The sequence below is a fragment of the Aotus nancymaae genome, unplaced genomic scaffold (genome assembly GCF_030222135.1).
Source record: "Aotus nancymaae isolate 86718 unplaced genomic scaffold, 86718_ANA_hifiasm-v0.15.2.pri h1tg000059l, whole genome shotgun sequence".
Classification (NCBI taxonomy): domain Eukaryota; kingdom Metazoa; phylum Chordata; class Mammalia; order Primates; family Aotidae; genus Aotus; species Aotus nancymaae.
The window spans coordinates 40330348-40349795 of record NW_026988473.1 but is presented as its reverse complement, the minus strand read 5'-3'; the positions used below and the strand labels follow the sequence as shown (position 1 = coordinate 40349795).

The 19448-nt window shown below is 46.5% G+C and overlaps 1 protein-coding gene across 4 annotated transcripts in view; it reads left to right on the top strand.

Annotated features, from left to right (window-relative positions):
- Positions 1-10038, top strand: part of NAV2 (neuron navigator 2) — a 769613-nt gene extending 759575 nt beyond the window's left edge. For 3 of the 4 annotated variants that reach the window (XM_012456498.2, XM_012456497.2, XM_012456499.2), the window contains 2 exons: positions 3313-3516; positions 6598-10038. In XM_012456498.2, the coding sequence (XP_012311921.2) occupies positions 3313-3516; positions 6598-6723 (330 nt within the window). In that variant the 3' untranslated portion in view covers positions 6724-10038. The remainder of the gene's footprint in view (positions 1-3312; positions 3517-6597) is intronic. The other variant, XM_012456495.2, reaches the window with a different exon arrangement.
- Positions 10039-19448: the final 9410 nt, after the last annotated feature.

Below are 19448 nucleotides of genomic sequence, written 5' to 3'. Positions count from 1 at the left end.
CTATCTAATATGCATTTGTCTTATGACTCAGTCCTCAGTCCTGCTCCCCTTCAGAGCTGTCATTGGAAACACTTACCAAAGTGTCTACAGTCTACAGGGTAACTCAGAAGACCTCTCTCTGTGCCCATGGCAGGCCTGGTGCCTGCAGGGAATGGGAACAGTGGGAGATGAGTGTGGGGTAATTTATCAGATTAGCTAGTCTGCTCTGAGACTCTGGACAGGCCTCCCATCTCTTGGCCTTGGGTTCCCCATCTATAAATTGACAAGTTTGGACAAGAAGAGTGTTTTTTCAGGCTTGATTCTAGGAAGCCCAAAAGTTCCCCAGTCTACTCAGTTGAGGGCAGAAATGAAGAGCAAATGTTTGAAAAGCATGGTGCCAGATAATCTCTGAGGACATGTTCAGCTCCAAGAGTTCTAGCCTCCATGATTCTGCAGCCCTGAGCATTTCCTCATCCAGGCTATAGGGCGGAGACAGAAGCAGTAGCTGTCATAGAAACAGTAGCCGTGATGGTTTGGTTCAGCCTCATGTGAAGTCTGGCTTGGGAAATGCAGCCCACTTCCACAGGGAAAGACCTCAGGAGAAACTTCTAAAAACTGCACAAATGTTTCTAATCTGGAGCAGCCTTCTTTCACTCCAAACATCCCACTTTTGTATTCTCTTCTGCCATGAAACACATTCCCACGTACACACAAACATGTGCCTCTCACATGATTCCTTCCTGCTCCACTATAGTTGCCTTTCAAATGCCAGACTGAGCTCCTAGGCCTGAGACTCACTCCTGCCCCAGGTTAAGGAAGACTTAGCACCAGACTGGGGCCAGAGCGAGAGACAGGAGGAGTATTGGTATCTGGGAAGCCAGTGAGTCATAGGAGGCTGCATGTGTTAAGCAGAGGGGGTGATAGCCACAAATGCAGAGAGATGGGCCCATCTGAGAAGGGGCAGGGTGGGCAGCTTCTCTGACGGAAATCATACCTAGAGGTCCCAGGTGGCACAGACGGTCATGGGAGTGTGGGCACCTCTGGAGGGGACAATGAGACCAGCAGGCTGACACGCTGATATCTGGCCAACAGCCTGCTCCGCGTCTGCCAGCTCTGGGTCTGGCTGAGTCATGTGGCTCTAACTGATAGAGTTGTTCAAGGTGGTGTCAGTCAGGAGGGGTGGAGAGCAAAAAGGCCTGGCAAAGGAAGCTGAGGGTCTAGGTTCAAAATAGGCTCCACCTGATAACCTTTCTCAACTGGCTCTGCTCTTTAGGCCTTGATTGCCCCGTCTAGTAAACAAGGGGGTGGGGCTAGGTGGCCTCAGCTCCTTCCCCTCAGAAAGACGCGGTGTTGTTGGTTGAGAGCTCAGCTCTGCACTGTTGTCAGCACCTTGCTCTCTGTACCCTGTCTACTGCAGGATTCCCAGGAGGGCAGGGGGAGCAGACAGACAGACAGCCGTGGCCACCCTAGAGGCACACACAGCTGTGGTGGCCCACAGGACTCTTTAGTCTCTGTGACCCAAGGAACCGGGTGGGCCAAACTAGTGGGCCGTAGAATCGGACACACTTAGGTTCCAATTCTGGCTTCTCTCCTCCCTGGGCCTGTCTCCTCATCTGTAAATCACGGGTAGTAGTGCTTCCTCTTGGAGTTGCATGGTAGTCAAGCAAGATATTTGTGAAGCAGTTCTCACAGCACCTGGCACGCAGTCAGCTGGAAGATGTGGTGGCGTTAAAGGAGAAAGACATAAAGCCTATACCTAGCTGTGGAATACACAAAGCCTCACCTTGAGAAGGGGGTCCAGCCTAGGTTCCCGTCCTTTAAAGAATGTATGTATTGGCTGGGCGGGGTGGCTCACACCTGTAATCCCAGCACTTTGGGAGGCTGAGGCAGGCAGATCACAAGGTCAAGAGATTGAGACCATCCTGGCTAATATGGTGAAACCTGTCTCTACTCAAAATACAAAAATTAGCTGGGCGTGGTGGCGTGCGCCTGTAGTCCCAGCTACTCGGAGGCTGAGGCAGGAGAATAACTTGAACCCGGGAGGTGGAGGTTGCAGTGAGCCGAGATCGCGCCACTGTACTCCAGCCTGGCGACAGAGCAAAACTCCATCTCAAAAAAAAAAAAAAAAAAAAGAATGTATGTATTTCTTGAAATTGCTAGTAATGGTCAATAGTAATGGTAAACTGATTAGTTTACCATTAGATAATTGAGGCTTAAGAAAAGGAGCTTGGAGGCATGGTGTTGATCTTAGTATAAAATTAAGTGATAACATAGTTTACTGTTTTAAGAGCCAATTAGTGATTATGGAATTTTGAGAAATACATGACAAGGGAGAAGCCCTCATAATTTCACTACCTATGTGCAACTTCTGTTAGCAATTTGCTGTTTTGAAAAGAACAGTGCTTCTAGATAGGGGCTGTGAGAATCAGACCCATTTCAAGAAATGGGGTTATACTGATCCAGGACTGGCCCAGCACAGTGGCTCACACCTATAGTCCCAGAACTTTGGGAGGCCAAGGCATGAGGATTGTTTGGGCCCAGGAGTTTGAGACCAGCTTGGGCAACCTAGGAAGATCCCATCTCTTAAAATTTTTTTTTAAAAATTAGCCAGACTGGTGGCACACAAGTAGTCTCAGCTACTTGGGAGGCTGAGGCAGGAGGATCACTTGAGCCCAGGAGGTTGAGACCACAGTGAGCTTGATCATGCCAGTGTACTCTAGCCTAAGCAACATAGCAAAACCTTGTCTTCATACAAAATAATAACAAATATTGAGCCAGGGCCATTGTGACCTCTGCCTGCAGTGTTGGTGCCCGGCACCCAAGGTATGGAGGAGGTATTCTTTGGGTAGGTACACCCAATGGAGGACTAGAGCTGGCTCTTGAGAGCCGATAGCACCTCTTTCTAACTCCACATCCAGTGACAGCATGTCAGTAGTTTGAAATCAGTCATGGTGGGAGTATACCATGGAAGTTGGCACATGCTTCAAATCAGGTCATTGTTTTTTCCCCCAGAGCCAGTTTTTCAAATTGGATTACAAAGGCTCAGAGTTTAGGGTCGCGCAGTGAGTCAGTGGCAGAGCTGAGACATAAACCCAGATCAGCCTGACTCCAAAGCCTGTGCTCTTGACTGCTGGGTCATGCTGCCTTCAGCCTTAGCACCTCGAACTGTCTGCATCTTGGATGACTTCCTGAGGCTGGAGTTCTAGAAGTGGAATTACTCCATCGGGGAATGCGTAATGCTGGGTTTAGGAAGTTTTTCAGAAAGCTGCAAAACTGGGGCTGCAAGAGAGGTCTTGGCCACTTCCAGACTGTTCTTTCTTTGCCTGTTTTCAGCTCTATGGAAGGCGTGCCCCCTGGGAGGATCCTGCCAAGTGGGTGATGGACACATATCCATGGGCAGCCAGCCCACAACAGCATGAGTGGCCTCCCCTGCTGCAGTTACGGCCTGAGGATGTCGGCTTCGATGGCTACTCCATGCCTCGGGAGGGATCGACAAGCAAGCAGGTGCCCCCCAGTGATGCTGAAGGTGACCCGCTGGTGAGTCCTCAGACACCAGAGCAGCTCAGCATTCATTGAGCACTTACTGTGTGTTGAGTAGGATGCAGAGCCTCTGGAAATACAAAGGTGACTAGACCCTGCCTTGCTTTGGAAGGCTGGATGCAAATGACTGGGCCATTTGGAATATGGCCCCAAGATTAGGGCCATTTTTGCCGATATTATCTTCCATGGTTTAAGTTTTTCACTAAAGACTTTTCCTCAGAAATGTTTTCTGATACTAGATAAAAGGTTAAGAATTGATTTTTTTTCCCCCTTAAATGTTCTTATACCTACTGTCTCTACACAACTCTTTGCCCTCTAATTTGGGATGCCACCTCTATTACCTCCTATCCTATTACTTTGATTCCTCCCACCAATAACACAGCCGAGGAAGAGGTTGCTAAGGACCAGAAACCCAAGTCAAATGATCAGGAGGGCAGGCAGGGAGAGGTTTGAGGGCAGGAGGGACTCACAGAGGGGAGGGGGCCTGAATATGAGTCCCATGGCCATTGAGATGAGCCAAGTCCTTAACACTGTTTAAGCTTCTTATTTATTTGGCTGAAACAATAAAGGTCGTTTAAGAAGCACCTGTGCTGGGTGCGGTGGCTTATGACTGTAGTCCCAGCACTTTTGGTGGCCGAGGTGGGTGGATTGCTTGAGCTTACAAATTTGAAACCAGCCTGGGCAAAGTAACAAAACCTCTTCTCTACAAAAAAATACAAACATTAACTGGGCATGGTGGCATGCGCCTATAGTCCCAGCTACTCAGGAGGCTGAAGCGGGAGGATGGCTTGAGCCGGGAGGCAGAGTTTACAGTGAGCCAAGATTGTGCCACTGCACTCCAACCTGGTTGATAGAACCAGACCTTGTCTCAAACAAACAAATAAGCAAAAGAAATGCCCAGGCCAATAACAATAGCATTTCTTATTAATCGTAGTGTTCTACCAGTGTAAAGCCCATACAGAGTCATACTGCTAAATTAGACCTAACAAATCAAAAGTCCTGTCAAATAAAGAGGAAGCAAATATACCAAAACCTCCCATGGTTAAAGGACTATTATCAGTCCTTAAGTTTAGCCCCAAGCTTTTTTGGCAGGCATGGCAAAAAGAAAACACAACAGAGAATGTTATTTGCATTACCTAATGAAAGAAAATATTTATAAGAGATGTAGCAGGATTAGAAGACAACTGATTTGCTATTCTATTCCTAGCAGCTAATTAATTCCCTAGATTAAAAAAAAAACAGGTGATTCAGGTTGCCTGCCATCCTGCTGTTTGGTGGAATGCAGCTGTGGTTCTGTTGAAGTTTGTATCGGGAACTGTATTTTTTGAGGATTTATTATTTGTGTTGCTGTGCACAACCTAGTTTGCAATATTTATAACAGTGGTCTTACAGAGGAAAGAAGCGTTCTTTAAACAGCCATTTGCAACGTTAACCATTGCTGAAAGCCAAGGTCATGGAGGTATTTTTTGGGGGGGCAAACTCATGAGGTCTTACATAGAAAACAGAATTTCGTATATCGAGAGGAAAGAATGGCCAGCCTATCCCTAAACAATCTTTTCTGAGCTGGTAACATTTGTATCACTGGTTGGACACAGAAGGTTCGTAGTAAGACCCAAGATTCTTGGAATTCTGGAAACAGAATTCTCCTTCCAACCCCAGGCCCCCAGAAGTGAACTGTGCAGTCCAGCTACTTCTATTACCAAGTTAGATACCTGGTATTTCTCCCCAGTTCTGCTCCTTCTGCCCAGGGCCGTGTGTCTCTATTATCATAGCTCTCTTGTGTGTTAATCCTTCTCACTCATGAGACTGAGACCTTCGTGAGAACAGGATTTACATGTTTTTGTTCCAGAACCATATACTGTGGACATACTGGGAGTGTTTAATGAGTGAATAAGTAACCTCAGTTGCCGAGGATTGTCCATTATACTTCAGCTCTGCCTCCTCCCTGGTTATGGCTATGCAGATGGACATCAGATGATGGTGCTTCCACAACCTGGCTCATCTGGGTAGATTCTGCAAAGCATCCTGAGGGGCAGCTGGATATATGCCCAGCTGCACCACCTCTTGACCTTAGCTCAGAGAGGCCTCGTCTTCCTGACTTATTTGCTATATAAAATATAAAATACATGCACACAATTTATAGTTATAAATAAAATAGTTTTTATTCCCTCTCCCCACTCCCAAACAAATGACTCATAGAATGTAAACAAGGGCAGATTCAAGAACGCTGTCTCTAAACCCTTGTCTTTAAGTTAGACGATGATGACAACAGATGACATTTATTAAGCACTTACTATATGCCAGGCCAGCCCCTCTTCTAAGGGTTTAATGCACATCGTATCGTTTTATTCCCTACTTCAGCCCTATGAGAAGTGTTGCTATTCTCCCCATTCCACAGATGACAAACTGGTGGCTCAGATACCTTAGGTAACTTGCCCAGAGATTCCTGAATCATAAGCCAGGGCTCCCTGCAGTCGGAGGCTCTGCTTATAACTGGTGCTTCCCCTCACCTGCCTGCCATGGCTTCCATAGGAGCTGGAGCACAGTTGGCTCCAGTCTGACCTGGCCAGAGCCAGGAGAAGAGATGAGTTTGATACTTGTCGAAGTAGGAGGGGGTCTGTGTGCTTCAGATGTCAGTGATGCTGATGCCCGTGTTCCAGGAGCGGGGACGCTCAGTCACATATTCATGCAGGCTGAGGGCTATGCCTGAAAGGTGTGCCCTCCTAAATAAAAAATAAATAGAATTTTTCTAGAGAGCATCATTTTGTTTTCAGTGCTCTACATAGATTAATTCAATCAACACCATAACATTAAAGGGCAGGTACTATTATTATTCACATTGGACCAGTAAAGAAATAAGTATAAAGAGGTTAAGTGTCCAAAGTCATGCAGCTAGTAATTGGTGAAGTGGGATTTGAATCCTGGAAGCCTGGCCCAAAGTCCATGTTCTTGTCCGTCATCTCCACTGTGAGATACTATCCCAGGTGAGTCTGGAGGAGGTGGCACAACCTTCTAGGAGGCCAGGGTGGGCAGCTAACTAAACAGAAAGCAGCTCATGCTTCTCCACTCTTCCCCTAGATGAACATGCTGATGAGGCTTCAGGAGGCAGCCAACTACTCCAGCCCCCAGAGCTATGACAGCGACTCCAACAGTAACAGCCATCACGATGACATCTTGGACTCCTCTTTGGAGTCCACTCTGTGACAGGGCCCGGCCGTGGAGCCCAGCGCCCTCCTCTTCTCCTTGCCCCATTCCACCTGCATCCCCCACATCATCCTGAAGATGACTTCCTGAGCCAGCCCCCAGCCGCAGCCTCAGAGCTGCGGGAACACTGAGACCCGTCGTCCTTCAGCCTCGACCTGGGTGCAGGCATCCCAGGTCAGCTGCCCGCGGACCGCTTCCTTCCACAGCGAGAACTGCACTACCTTCTGCTGGACTTTAATTATTGTTTTGCCTTGTTGCTGTGACCTCCCTAAGACACTGAAGATACTTCTCGGGAAAGGATCATCGCCGTTGAAATGAAAAGAGAAAAAAAAAGAATAGAACCCACATGAAGCTCTGAAACCAAACAGCATCCTGCCCGGATTCCCAGAGACAGAAGAGACTGGAGCAAAGTTGGAAACACAGAGAAGCACGGCCTCTCCTCAGCACAGACCCTCCAGACGGGGTCTCAGAGCCACGCCACCCGCCCTCCCACGCAGCCGGCCACAGGGAGAACTGGTGCTAACTAGGGTGCTTGCTCTGATCACGTTCAACGCACTGCAGAGCTCCAACACAGGGAAACCTTAGGAGAAAATAAACCGTGCTTTCGTGTTTTTTAAATGGTGCTTTCCTTACCCGAGAGGTATTTTGCCTGTTCCAATCCAACCCCTCCGTTCAGGTCCATCGGCCTCCGATTAATCCATGAGAGTGAGTGAAGGAGCGAGAATGTGAGCGAGTAGATGTTCGACACAGAACAGCATGTGTCTGTTTCCTTCTGATATATGAATGAATCAGGTTTTTTTTCTGCAAACACTGTGTATAGTGAGACTTGTTCTACTTTGGAGAACTGATTACCTTTTGAAAATGAGGTTGAGTTTCTCCCTTTCTGATGCATCGATTTTTTGAAGATTTTTTTTTCTCCTTCCCCTCTTGGTCAGAATCAATCCTTTGGTGAGAGTAAGAACCGCAGGAGCTGAGTTTGGATTTGGTCCTGCTCAGTTTTGGTTTTTAGTTGTCCATCCTCACAATCCTACACCCTCGCCGCCTCCTGCTAGGGCTGGGGGCATCTGTGCCCTTTAAATGGATGAGGACCCGGTCCTCGACATGTGGGTGAGCCATGGACCTTGTCTTCCCTTCTCGTCCTTGAGGGTTTAGAACACACACCGACACCTCAAGCGTCCCCGCCCCAGCTTCCGGTGGGGTGATGAGGTCACCCCGCAAAAGACTTGCACTTTCCTCAGAACCAACGTGATGCAGCTCCACAAGGGTGAGGGGTCACCCCTCCCAGAAGCCCCGTCTGGATGAGCCTTGCCTGACCTCTTCGGTGCTGACCTTCCCAAAGTGATGCCTTACTGGTTTTGTACTAACCGTGTTCATTTCACATAAGTGTCGTGCCTGCCTGGGGTTTGTTTTTTTGTCTTTGTTTTCCCCATTGAAGCAAACAGGGCTAAAAAGTCATCTATTCATTAGGAGAACTCAAGTTGCTGTGACTTTTCTCATCCAAAAGACTCATTTGTGTGGATGCGTGACCATGGGAAAAAGAAAAAAAAAAAAGATCCATTTTTTTAGGTTCTTATCAGTCTCCAGCTGACAACCTGACTGGACAGTGATCTGTCTCGTGCAGGAGAAGGCAAAGTTTCTACAAGTCTACGTGACCTTGCTGATACTTGCTCCAATAGAAACCCAGTCTGCTGTGTCTTCAACATACTGGTATTTTCGTTACAAAGTATGGTAGATTTTCGAGTTGTTTTTTGTGTTTTATAAAGAGAATCTTTACTGGACACCAGTGAGGGTGTCTCTGTTTTAATGATCAGGGTTTTTATTCCATCTTTTGCGTTTCTATTTCTGAAGGTTTGTCTCTTGGCATCTTTTCTTAGTTTCTTACCATAAGAGTTCGACCCGAAACTGCTCACTTCACATTGGGTGACACCATGTTCTTCCTCTTTGAAAAGAAAAGGGGAATGTGTCCCACTAACTGATGAAAGGAAAACCTTTCAACACTATCCCTGCTTTAATCTCAGCAAACTCAGGCTATTCTGCTTAGCCTTCATCGGTCATCTGGGTGTGAATGTGTCTTGTTCTCTTTTTGTTCTTAATAAGACTTTCAAACCATGTATTTAGCCTGTGACCAGGGGGCCAAACCCTAAGACTTCTGGTAACCCTGACAGGTGGCCCTCCTCAGACCATTTGTCTCCCAGCAATGACGCTATACTCTCGTACTGTGAATTTGGGAGGAGGTCAAGTTGACGTCTCCTCGTGGGCAGTTTTCCAATACCTTGTGAGTAGACACCTGCCAATATTGTTTGAAACCTTTTTAATATGACATCCTCTCTTGTCATTCATTCTCTTCTCCCCTCTCCCACAGACTTCCCTCCCACTGGGCCCAGGTTCAGATCCAAGACTTCTGTACCTGGTGCTGCCTGATTGGTGAACATTGACTTCAAGTAGCATAGCCCTTGTGTGATTCACAACTCCGTGTCCTTCCTAAAGTTTCGGGAAGCAGGGTTGTCTAATATGCACATTTCTTATTTTGGTCATATTTTTACTTTAGTGTCACTCACCTTGGACAAAGTGACTTTGTACTCATTTAGGGCTCTATCGGAAATGCTTCCATTTTGCCTTTTTCTACAGTTAGGCCAATTTTGAAAGGTATAAATTCTATGCAACATTTATGTTGAGTTACCAATGGAAGCCAAACGTTCTCTTCCCAAACTGCCAAGAATGATACAGGCCATAAATGAGATGGGAATACGTTTTAAGATTCGTTGGGGGTGGGGTGGGAGTGGGACAGGAACGAGACTTGCCTAGACCTTCATTGTGTCTTGGGGACTTTTACTTTGTTGTTTGATGCTCAGACTTCAAAATTCTCTGTGTTCAGATTTGATTGCGGCGAATCTACTTCAAAAAGGAAAGATAATCCAACTTCGTGGATACTGAATGGAAGGTTTGCTGTTTTGATCTAGTTTCCAGTGGAGCAGTTTATGAAATATGTTCTATAAGATGTACATTTTTTCATTGTAACATAGAAATTGTAAATAATTGATTAAAGTGCTGCATTTTGATGAATTTTTTCTAGCCATTTTTAAAGAGAAAACTAGGAATTGAGTATTTTGTGTACGGTATGTTTCCATCCTCCCTCCCCTCCTTCCTCCCCTCCTCTCTCTCTCTCCCTTCCTATTTAATTTTCATTTGTCATGAGGTTTTTGGATTTGCCAATGATCCGCCAGACATCATGCCCCATGTCATGGAGAATAAAGCTGATGATTGTACCAGTCTTAAATTATTCATGATTCAATAAAATTGATGCTTATTTATTCAGATTAGTGGTTTGGCTTGTCTGTGCTAGAGCAAGTCCTCCTGAGAGTTTAATTTCGTGCTAAGAGCAAGTCAGTCTTATCTGGATACAGCAAACCCAGAGAAAACCCAAAACCTTTGCAAACTCATCTTGGCCAGTATGCCATTCATATCCCAACTCTTCTCGGTTTCTCAGGTCTTTCTGCCACTCCTGTGGAGCTTGTCAGAACTGTACAATTTCAGATCCCTTCAGACTTGATGAATCTCCAGGGATCTGATGGATCCTCAATTTCTCACAAACTCCTAGGCAATGCCAGTGCTCTGGTGCGTGGACCACACATTGAGTGGGAACAACATCAGTGTCCAGCCAGCCCCCCAAGTCGACCCCTTGACATGAAAAGGATTTTTTTTAATGTATTGAATACCTACTAATTTCCAAATGCTTTCCCAAATACTCAATATAATGTAAAATGATGCCAGACAGGTATTCTTAATCCCATTTTACAAGTGAAAAGACAGAGAAAATGACTTGCCAAGGAACCTATAGCCAAGGAGTTGTAGTTTCAGCCCCATCTTCTGACAGTCATGCCTTGACAGGCTGCCTTCTCATCTTGGGGGCCTCCTGCCAAATTGCAGCTCACATCCATAGCAGACGCAGGCAGTGGGAGATGATTTTATATCTTTGCATTCACTTTTAATAGCAACAACAAACAAGGCGTAGCTTGGAGCCCTGTGGGTTCACAGTGCAATTGATCCCACATGGCTGGCTCAACTGCTTATGACATGAAATGTCTAACTCTTAATATGCAACAGTGGCCTAACCAGGGAGGAGGTAAAGAATCCAGATATTTAGCATAGGCAGTTTTAATCCCTGTCAAAACAATGAAGGATGGGTGGTACAATGGTTTGACAACTATATGTCCTGAATTCCAAGATTTTCCATGTCCAACATTCTATCCAATTGCTCCATGATATATTCTGATGTTACCTAGGAAGTATGATCAGCATACATAAAGGGCATGGTGGACAGATGGCTTTTTAAAGAGAAGGGAAGGACCGGGCATGGTGGCTCACGCCTGTAATTCCAACACTTTGGGAGGCCAAGGCAGGTGGATTGCCTGAGCTCAGGAGTTCAAGATCAGCCTGGACAACGTGGCAAAACCCCGTCTCTACTAAAAATACAAAAAATTAGCTGGGTGCGGTGGCACATACCTGTAGTCCCAACTACTCAGGAGGCCGAGGCACGACAATTGCTTGAACCCAGGAGGTGGAGGTTGCAGTGAGTCAAGATGGCGCCACTGCACTCCAGCCTGGGTGACAGAGAGAGACTCTGTCTCAAAAAAAAAAAAAATGGGGGTGGGGGAAGGACAGGAACTGTGCATTTACATACTCACTTGGTACCAGACTACGGAAAATTATCTCCATTTTACAGGTGAGAAAACTGAGGCTGAGTAACGTTAAATTACTTAATACATAGTAGGAATGGAATTCTTGGTATATTGATTCAAAAACCATTCCCTTTCTGTTACACTGAGCTACAGTCAGCTTAGGTTGGACTTTGATGGAGGATCATACGTCCCTTCTGCATTAGCTGCTTGTTGCTGTGTAACAGTCCCAAGTTTGACATTTTCCAACAGTTTCTGTGGATCAGGGATTCAGGCATGTCTTCTTGGGTACTATGCCTCAGGGTTTCCCAAAGAGCTGTAGTCAACGTGTCTTAAATAAAGTTTGCACTGAAAAAATATTTAAAAGCAAGATTATAAGCATCATATTTAATGGTAAGATGTTGAATGGTTTTGCTTGCAGATTAAGAAATAAAGATGTCTCTTACCACCGCTGAATATTATGGTAGAGATCCTAGTCAATACAGAGAAACAAGAAAAATAAATTATGAGGATTGGAAAAGGAAGAAATTCAACAGTTTTTATTCATAGATAACACTTTGTACTTAGATTATGCAACAATTCACAGATAAGTAACTAGAAATAGTAAGGTTACTAAGTTTTCAAAGTCAGTACACAAAAATCAGCTGAACATCTATGCAGCCAGAAGTTTTAAAATTTTAAGAATACCAATTTAAGAGCAAAAATATCAAATACGCAGAATAAATGCAATATAAGGTGTGCAAAACTTCTATACAGAAATCTATTAAACATTGTTGAGAGAAATTAAGCCCCAAATAAAAGTAGGAAAATATTATGCTTATGAGTTAGAATACACGTGTCAATCCCTGCAAGATGGACTATAGATCTGATGCAATTTCATTTAAAAACCCAACAGGGTTTTTATGGAATTGACAAAATGATTCTAAAACTTACATGGAAATGCAACAGGTGAGGCATAGCCAATGAAGAAGAACAAGAAGAGAGAAATTTTTCTACCAGAAATCAAGGCTTATTATAAAGGTCATTAAGGCCATGTGGTATTGGTACAAGAATTGACAAATAGTTAAAAAGAACAGGATAGACATCCCTGAAATAAACCCAACACACACTTGCTTTGCTATATGGAATCATGAATAATGTCTCAGAGGTGAAGAAAGTGTAACAAAGAACACATGACAATCGGATACACTGGTTTTTACTTCAAAGCTGAAGGTTGGACCGTCCTCTGAAAGGTTGGTGTAACTAAGGCACCAGCTCAGGAAAGGCGTTTTGTGTTGGAGCACTGTCATTTAGGAAACAGTATAAATGTTCAACCATCAACCATGATTGGTTGGTTGCTGGTTTTTGTTTTTGAGACTGGGTCTGCTCTGTCAGCAGGCTTGAGTGCAGTGGCGTGATTATAGCTCACGGCAGCTTCCACCTCCTGGGCTCAAGCGATCCTCCTGCCCCAGCCTCCTGAGTAGCTGGGACCACAGACAAACACCACCAAACCCAGCTAATTTTGTTTGTTTTTCAGACCGAGTCTTGCTCTGTCTCCCAGACAGGAGTGCAGTTGCGCCATCTTGGCTCACTGCAACCTCCATCTCCCATGTTCAAGAGATTCTCTTGCCTCAGTCTCCCGAGTAGCTGGGATTACAGGTGCATGCCACCACACCTGGCTAATTCTTTGTATTTTTAGTAGAGATGGGGTTTCACCATATTGGCCAGTCTGGTCTCGAACAACTGGCCTCAAGTGACCTGCCTGCCTCAGCCTCCCAGATTACTGGGATTACAAGTGTGAGCCACCACGCCTGGCCCCAGCTAATTTTTAAAAAATATTTGTGTAGAGATGGGAGTCTCACTATGTTGCCCTGGCTAGTGTCAAACTCCTGGCCTCAAGTGATCCTCCAGCCTCAGCCTCCCAAAATGCTGAGGTTACAGGTATGAGCCACTGTACCTGGCATAGTTTGTTGTTGAATGCCCAACAGCTGGAATACATGTGTCTGGGGTATAGCAGATGGGCTGTAGCAGACGTCGATAATTCCTTAATTTGTACCCCTTCAGCCTGACTTCACTCAAACTTGCAGTGGACAACTCCTGGTGTGCTTACGGTGTCCCATCTCAAGCACCTGCGTCTCTGCTTCTCTACCTGGGACCTTTCTCCAGTGCCGCAGAAGCGTGTCCAGCACACGAGGACTAGGGACTTAGTGCCCCGGGTTAGCCTATGCCCAGCTTTCCCATCCTTCTGCGAGACAAATGGGAGGCATGGGAGACACTTTCCACAAGGTGCCTTAGAGGACCTCCAGTGGGACTGAACCCCACGTCACCCACAGCCATAATGAAGGAAGCTCGATTGGAATTTCTCTCTTCCTTGTCACATTTTGCCTGTTCCCTCCCTCAGAGCTGGGATGATGATGAGATGAGTCAGGAACAAGGGCACAGCCCTGGGAGTGAATCCTCTTTAAATTTTGCACCCACTCACCTCATATACCTCAGGAGAGCCTAGTCCTGGCCCTACCCTCAGCTGCGCTTCCTGCCACCACGGCGCAAATGATCTGCACCCAAGCCTTTCTTAGGATCTGCTAAGGTAACTCGACAATTCCTTAGTTATTGTTACGGGTTAAATTGTGTCCTCCAAAAAGGTTGAAGTCCTAAACCCCAGTACAGAATGTGGTCTTCTTTAGGGGCAGAGTGGCTGCAGATGTAATCAACTAAGATGGGGTCTCACTAGAGTAGAGTAGGCCTTTCATCTCATTTGACTAGTTTTCTCATAAGATAATCTGAAGATCCAAGAGAAGAATGCCACTGAAAAATGGAGGTGCAGAAAGGAGTTAGGTAGAAGCAAGGATGCTACCCAGAGTCTCGGAGGGAACAGAGCCCTGCTGACACCCTGACTTCAGACCTCCGCCATCCAGAACTTCAAGAGAATCAGCTTCCATTGTTTGAAGTCACCTTGGTAGTGGTATTTGGCTACGGTAGTCCTAGGAAACTAGGACAGTTATTCATCCAACAGAAAAGCATGCATATATGGGCCAAGAAACATGGACACAAATGTTCATAGCAGCACTATTCATGATTACAAACACTGGAAACAACCCACACGTCCACTGACAGTCGAATGACAAAATTGTGTTCTGTCAATACCACACCACAGGGAAAATGTTTGTGGATGAATGTTGAGTAAACATTAAGTGAAAACCGCCAGACACAAACAGATGCCAAATGTTCGATTCCATGCCTATAAAGTTCACAATAGCCTTTTGGAGTGGGTGCAGGCTTAGGTCATAGAAATATAAAGACAAGCGAGAAGGGAGAGGCAGCAGTTGGGAGGGGTGGAAAGGTGCTTTGGGGGTGCTGGCACCTGTCCTCCTTCTTGACTTGGACGGTGCTACGGTCTGTGTGTTTGCATCCCTCCAAAATTCATACAATGAAACCTAATTCCCAATGTGTTGATATTAGGAAGTGGGCCCTTCTGCGGTGGTTAGGACATGAGGAATCCACTGCCATGAATGAGATTTTTGCTGGTCAAGAAGAAGCCACAGAGCTAGCGAGTCCCTTCCACCGTGTGAGGACACAGAGAACAGGAGCCACCTGTGAACCAGAGAGCAATCCCTCCCCAGACGCCAAGTCTGCTGCTGCCTTGATCATGGGCTTCCCACCCTCCAGATCTGTAAGAAATAATTTTCTGTTGTTTAAAAGCCACCCCAGTTTGTGGTATTTTTGTTATACCATCCTTAACAGACCAAGACAGTAGTGGTGACACAAATGTTTGCTTTGTTGTAGATCTTTGAGCTATACGTCTTTGTTCTGTGCGCCAGGAGGTTTTTAGAAAGTAAACATGACCCCAGGCTGCCCACCAGGCCAGCATACCCAGGGAAAGCCGCGGTGCAGCTGAGAATGCTGCCCTTGAGCCTTGGCTGTGGCCTCAGCCCATCACTAACTCACTGCTTGAATTCTCAGCAGTAGGTCAGTTCCTGAATCCATAAATCGAGGGCACTGTCTGTGCCCACCTTGACATTGATGTGTGAGCTTGGACAAGTTAATGCCACTCCCCTAAGCCTCAGTTTCCTCGTAAGTGCCCACTCTGTCTTGCAGGATTGAAGGAGGTGATACATCATGTGTGTCAGACTCTGTGAAACACTGACTCCATCTTCTTCATCTTCCCAGCTCGGACTGCTTGTCTGTGCTATCTCTGCAGGGGTCAGAGGATGGACCTGCGGAGCCTCTGAGGGCAGAATTAGACCCAATAGGGGAGGATGCAGAGAGGCACATCAGGACCCCATATAGAGGAAAATGTCCTAAGGGCCACAAGAGAGGCTGCTTTAATGGGATACTGAGCGCCCCATCACCACTGGAGTGAGTACACACAAAGGCTGGAGAACAACCTGACGACCTGACCGTAGCCGCAGACGAATCGTCGCCCTGGGTGACAGGTGGGTCCAGGTGTCTTGGGAGCTTTGTTCGCCTGGCAGGATTGCATTGGGCAGGAGAGATAGTGGGAAGAGTGTTGAGGTCTGGAGACCTGAGTTACTTAGCATACCCTAGCTGCTACTCTCGGAGAAGTCCTATCCTCTCTCAGGGACATAGTCTTCCTAAGAGGGATTGCACTAGTTCAATGGTTCTCCAGCGTAGCTCATCACCAGTGACACGGAACCTCCCCTATCGCTGCTGGATCAGAATGTCCTGGGGCGGGGAATCAGGAATATAGGCCTCCCCCAACTCCTTACTCCAGGGCCGCAATTAGAGGCAGCTCTTGCCACCTCACAGTGGCCACAAGAGGGCAGCAAAGCCCAAGCAATGCTAATCCTCAGGCCGGCGCAGCTGCCTTTCTTGGTGGACCTGTAAAGTGGTAAATTCATCTCGCTCTCAGATTTAGGCAGAGTATTTTTAAAAAGGATTGGGGCCTGGTGTGATGCCTCATACTTGTAATCCCAGCACTTTAGGAGGCCAAGGCAGGTGGATCACCTGAGGTTAGGAATTCAAGACCAGCTTGGCCATCATGGTGAAAACCCATCTCTACTAAAAATACAAAAATTAGCTGGGTGTGGTGGCGGGCGCCTAAAATCCCAGCTACTTGGGAGGCTGAGGCAGGAGAATCACTCGAACCAAGGAGGCAGAGGTTGCAGTGAGCCAAGATCAAGCCACTACACTCCAACCTAGGCAACAGACTGCAACTCTGTCTCAAAAAAATAAAATAAAATAAAAAAGATTGGGCATGACCCTCAGAAGGTTGAGCACACTGTTTTTCCCTCTACCCCATGCTTGAAGAATGAAGCTACATTCTCTACAAAAGGGGTAGGAAAAGGAATTTTTTTTTTTTTTTTTTTTTTTTTAAAGATGGGATTTCACCATGATGGCCAGGCTGGTCTTGAACTCCTGACCTCAGGTGATCCACCCACCTCGGCCTCCCAAAGTGCTAGGATTACAGGCATGAGCCACAGCACCTGGCCAGGAAAAGGAATTGATGTGTGTCAGGCATCTTCTTAAGCCATGCAGTTTGCCTTCATGGACTCGTGATCTACATAACAATTGTGTAAGTTTAGTATCAACATCCCCTCTCTCATGATTGGTCACGGGACTTGGACAAGGTCTTGCTAATCAGAGACAGAGTAAGGACTTGAACCCAGGGCCTGCCAGAAAGCCTGAAGCCTTGCTCCTACACCAGCCTGCACCCCTGCCAGCCACTTTTGCCTATGCATTCATATCTGTGACCTCACTGGCATGCCTCCTCGGCCCTGCGGGTGTTATGACACTCAGGGGAGGAAACTGTCTCAGAATGGACCCCAAGCTAATGATGCTGCCAGAATAAGAACACAGGTGCTCTAGCTTCCCTTCCTAGGCAACTAGGGGAGCAGTTAGCCCCACAGGCTCTGGAGTCACATCAGGGCTCCACAGTTTACAAGCTGTGACCCTGGGCAAATGGTGCAACTCTCTCTGAGCTCAGCTTTGCTCATCTGTAAAATAGACATGACAATATTCACCTGCAGTAGATGCTGTAAGTGTTCTCAGTGTAGGGGTGGGAAGGTATGATACCTTTCTTCACCCATCATAAGACTCACGAATGACACTCCTATCACAAACGAGAAAAGCATAACAAATTTACTTAAATTTGTTTTGTTTTGTTTTGTTTGAGACAGTCTCACTCTGTCAGCAGGCTGGAGTGCAGTGACGCAATCTCGCTCACTGCAACCTCCGTCTCCCAGGTTCTAGCAATTCTCCTGCCTCAGCCTCCCAAGTAGCTGGGACTACAGGCATGCACCAGCACATGAGCTAATTTTTGTGTTTTTAGTAGAGACAGGGTTTCACCATGCTGGCCAGGATGGTCTAGATCTCTTGATCTTGTGATCCGCCTGCCTCAGCCTCCCGAAGTGTTGGGATTATAGGTGTGAGCCACCGTGCCTGGTCCTTAAAGTTTTATGTAACACAGGAGCTTTCAGAATGAAGACCTAAAAACCCGAGAGAAAACTGTTTTTAGCCTGAGTCTCCATGAAGAATGCACAGCCGTGTAGAAAGGTGATTGGACAGAAAGGGTGTGATCTAATGCTATGATGCTAATAGGCTGAGTGAGAAAACTCAGCAAGACCTGACTATTCAGATTCTTCTTGGCCTCTCTGTGTGGCATTCCTCCCTCCCTGGTATGGGGCAAGGTCCCTTCTGGAATAAGGGTCTTATTATCTGCTACCAGACAAGATAGCTCAGAGAATTTCTTTATGGCCAGCTCTTACACAGAAAGACAGGAAAAGTTAGAGTCATAGTTCTAGGTTTTATGGCTGGCTTTGGGGAAAAGGAATTCTACATTTTATGGCCTGACTTGGGGGAGAAAGGTTAGCAGAAGAAAAAGGAAGGTCAGAAAGAGACTTTGTTTATGAGGCTGTTTCAGTGTCATTCAGTTCAAACCACTCCGTGTGCCAAAACACCGTACTCTGGGATGTCGTTTTCTCAACCCTGACATTGCCATGACCATCCACTCTTCCTAACGGAACTGCAATCGTTATCACAGCTGTTTTTAAAAGGCCACTGTGTTTGTTTAATGCTGCAATAGCAGAACATCTGAGACTGAGTAATTTATAATGAAGAGATGTATTTCTTACAGTTCCGGAGGGTGGGAAGTCTATGGTCAAGGGGCCTGAGTTCTGGGCAAGGACCTTCTTGCCACATCATCCCATGGCAAAAGGCAGAAAGGTTAGAGAGAGAGAGAAAGAGGGCGAGGTGACTAACTCATCCTTTTACAAGGGACCCACTTTTGCAAAAACTAACCCACAACCCACTCCCTAGATAATAGCATTAAGCCACTCGTGAGGGCAGAGCCCTCGTGACCCAGTCACCTCTGCAAGGTCCCACCTCCCAACATGGTTGCATTGGGAACTGCATTTCCAGCACACAAACTGAGGAACATAGTCAAACCATAGCAGTTGCCCGGATATCGCCAGGCTGGAATTTATTTCTGGCCTCCTGTCTAGTAGGGACCAATGTAGTTACCTATGCTGGGATTGCTGCTTGGGAACCTGGGGTTCCATTTAGACACTGCCATGAACTTGCTGCATTACCTGTGGGGAATCATTCCCTGTCTGTGGGCTCAGGATGGTCAGGTGTGGAGCAAAGGCAACGTGCCTCCCTCACTGCTGACCTGTCCCCTCGCTTCCTTGACTTGTCTTTGCTCGGTATTCTGAGTAAGCTCTGGGCCAGCCTCAGGCACCACGGCGATGGAGAAGCTTGGAAGGTTTGTGGTTCAGTTATAGCTTCTGAGCCTCTTGGCTCTGGTCATTTTTCAGTGGAACACTTCTTTCTTTTATTTTTAAGAGAAAGAGGCTGGGTGTGGTGGCTCACACTTGTAACTCCAGCACTTTGGGAGGCCAAAGCAGGCAGATCACCTGAGGTCAAGAGTTCCAGACCAGCCTGCCAACACAATGAAACCCTGTCTCTACTAAAAAAAAAAAAAAAAAAAAAAAAATTAGCCAGACATAGTAGCAGCCGCCTGTGATCCCAGCTCCTCTGGAGGCTGAGGCAGGAGAATCACTTGAACCTGGGTGGTGGAGGTTGCAGTGAGCTGAGATCATGCCACTGCACTCC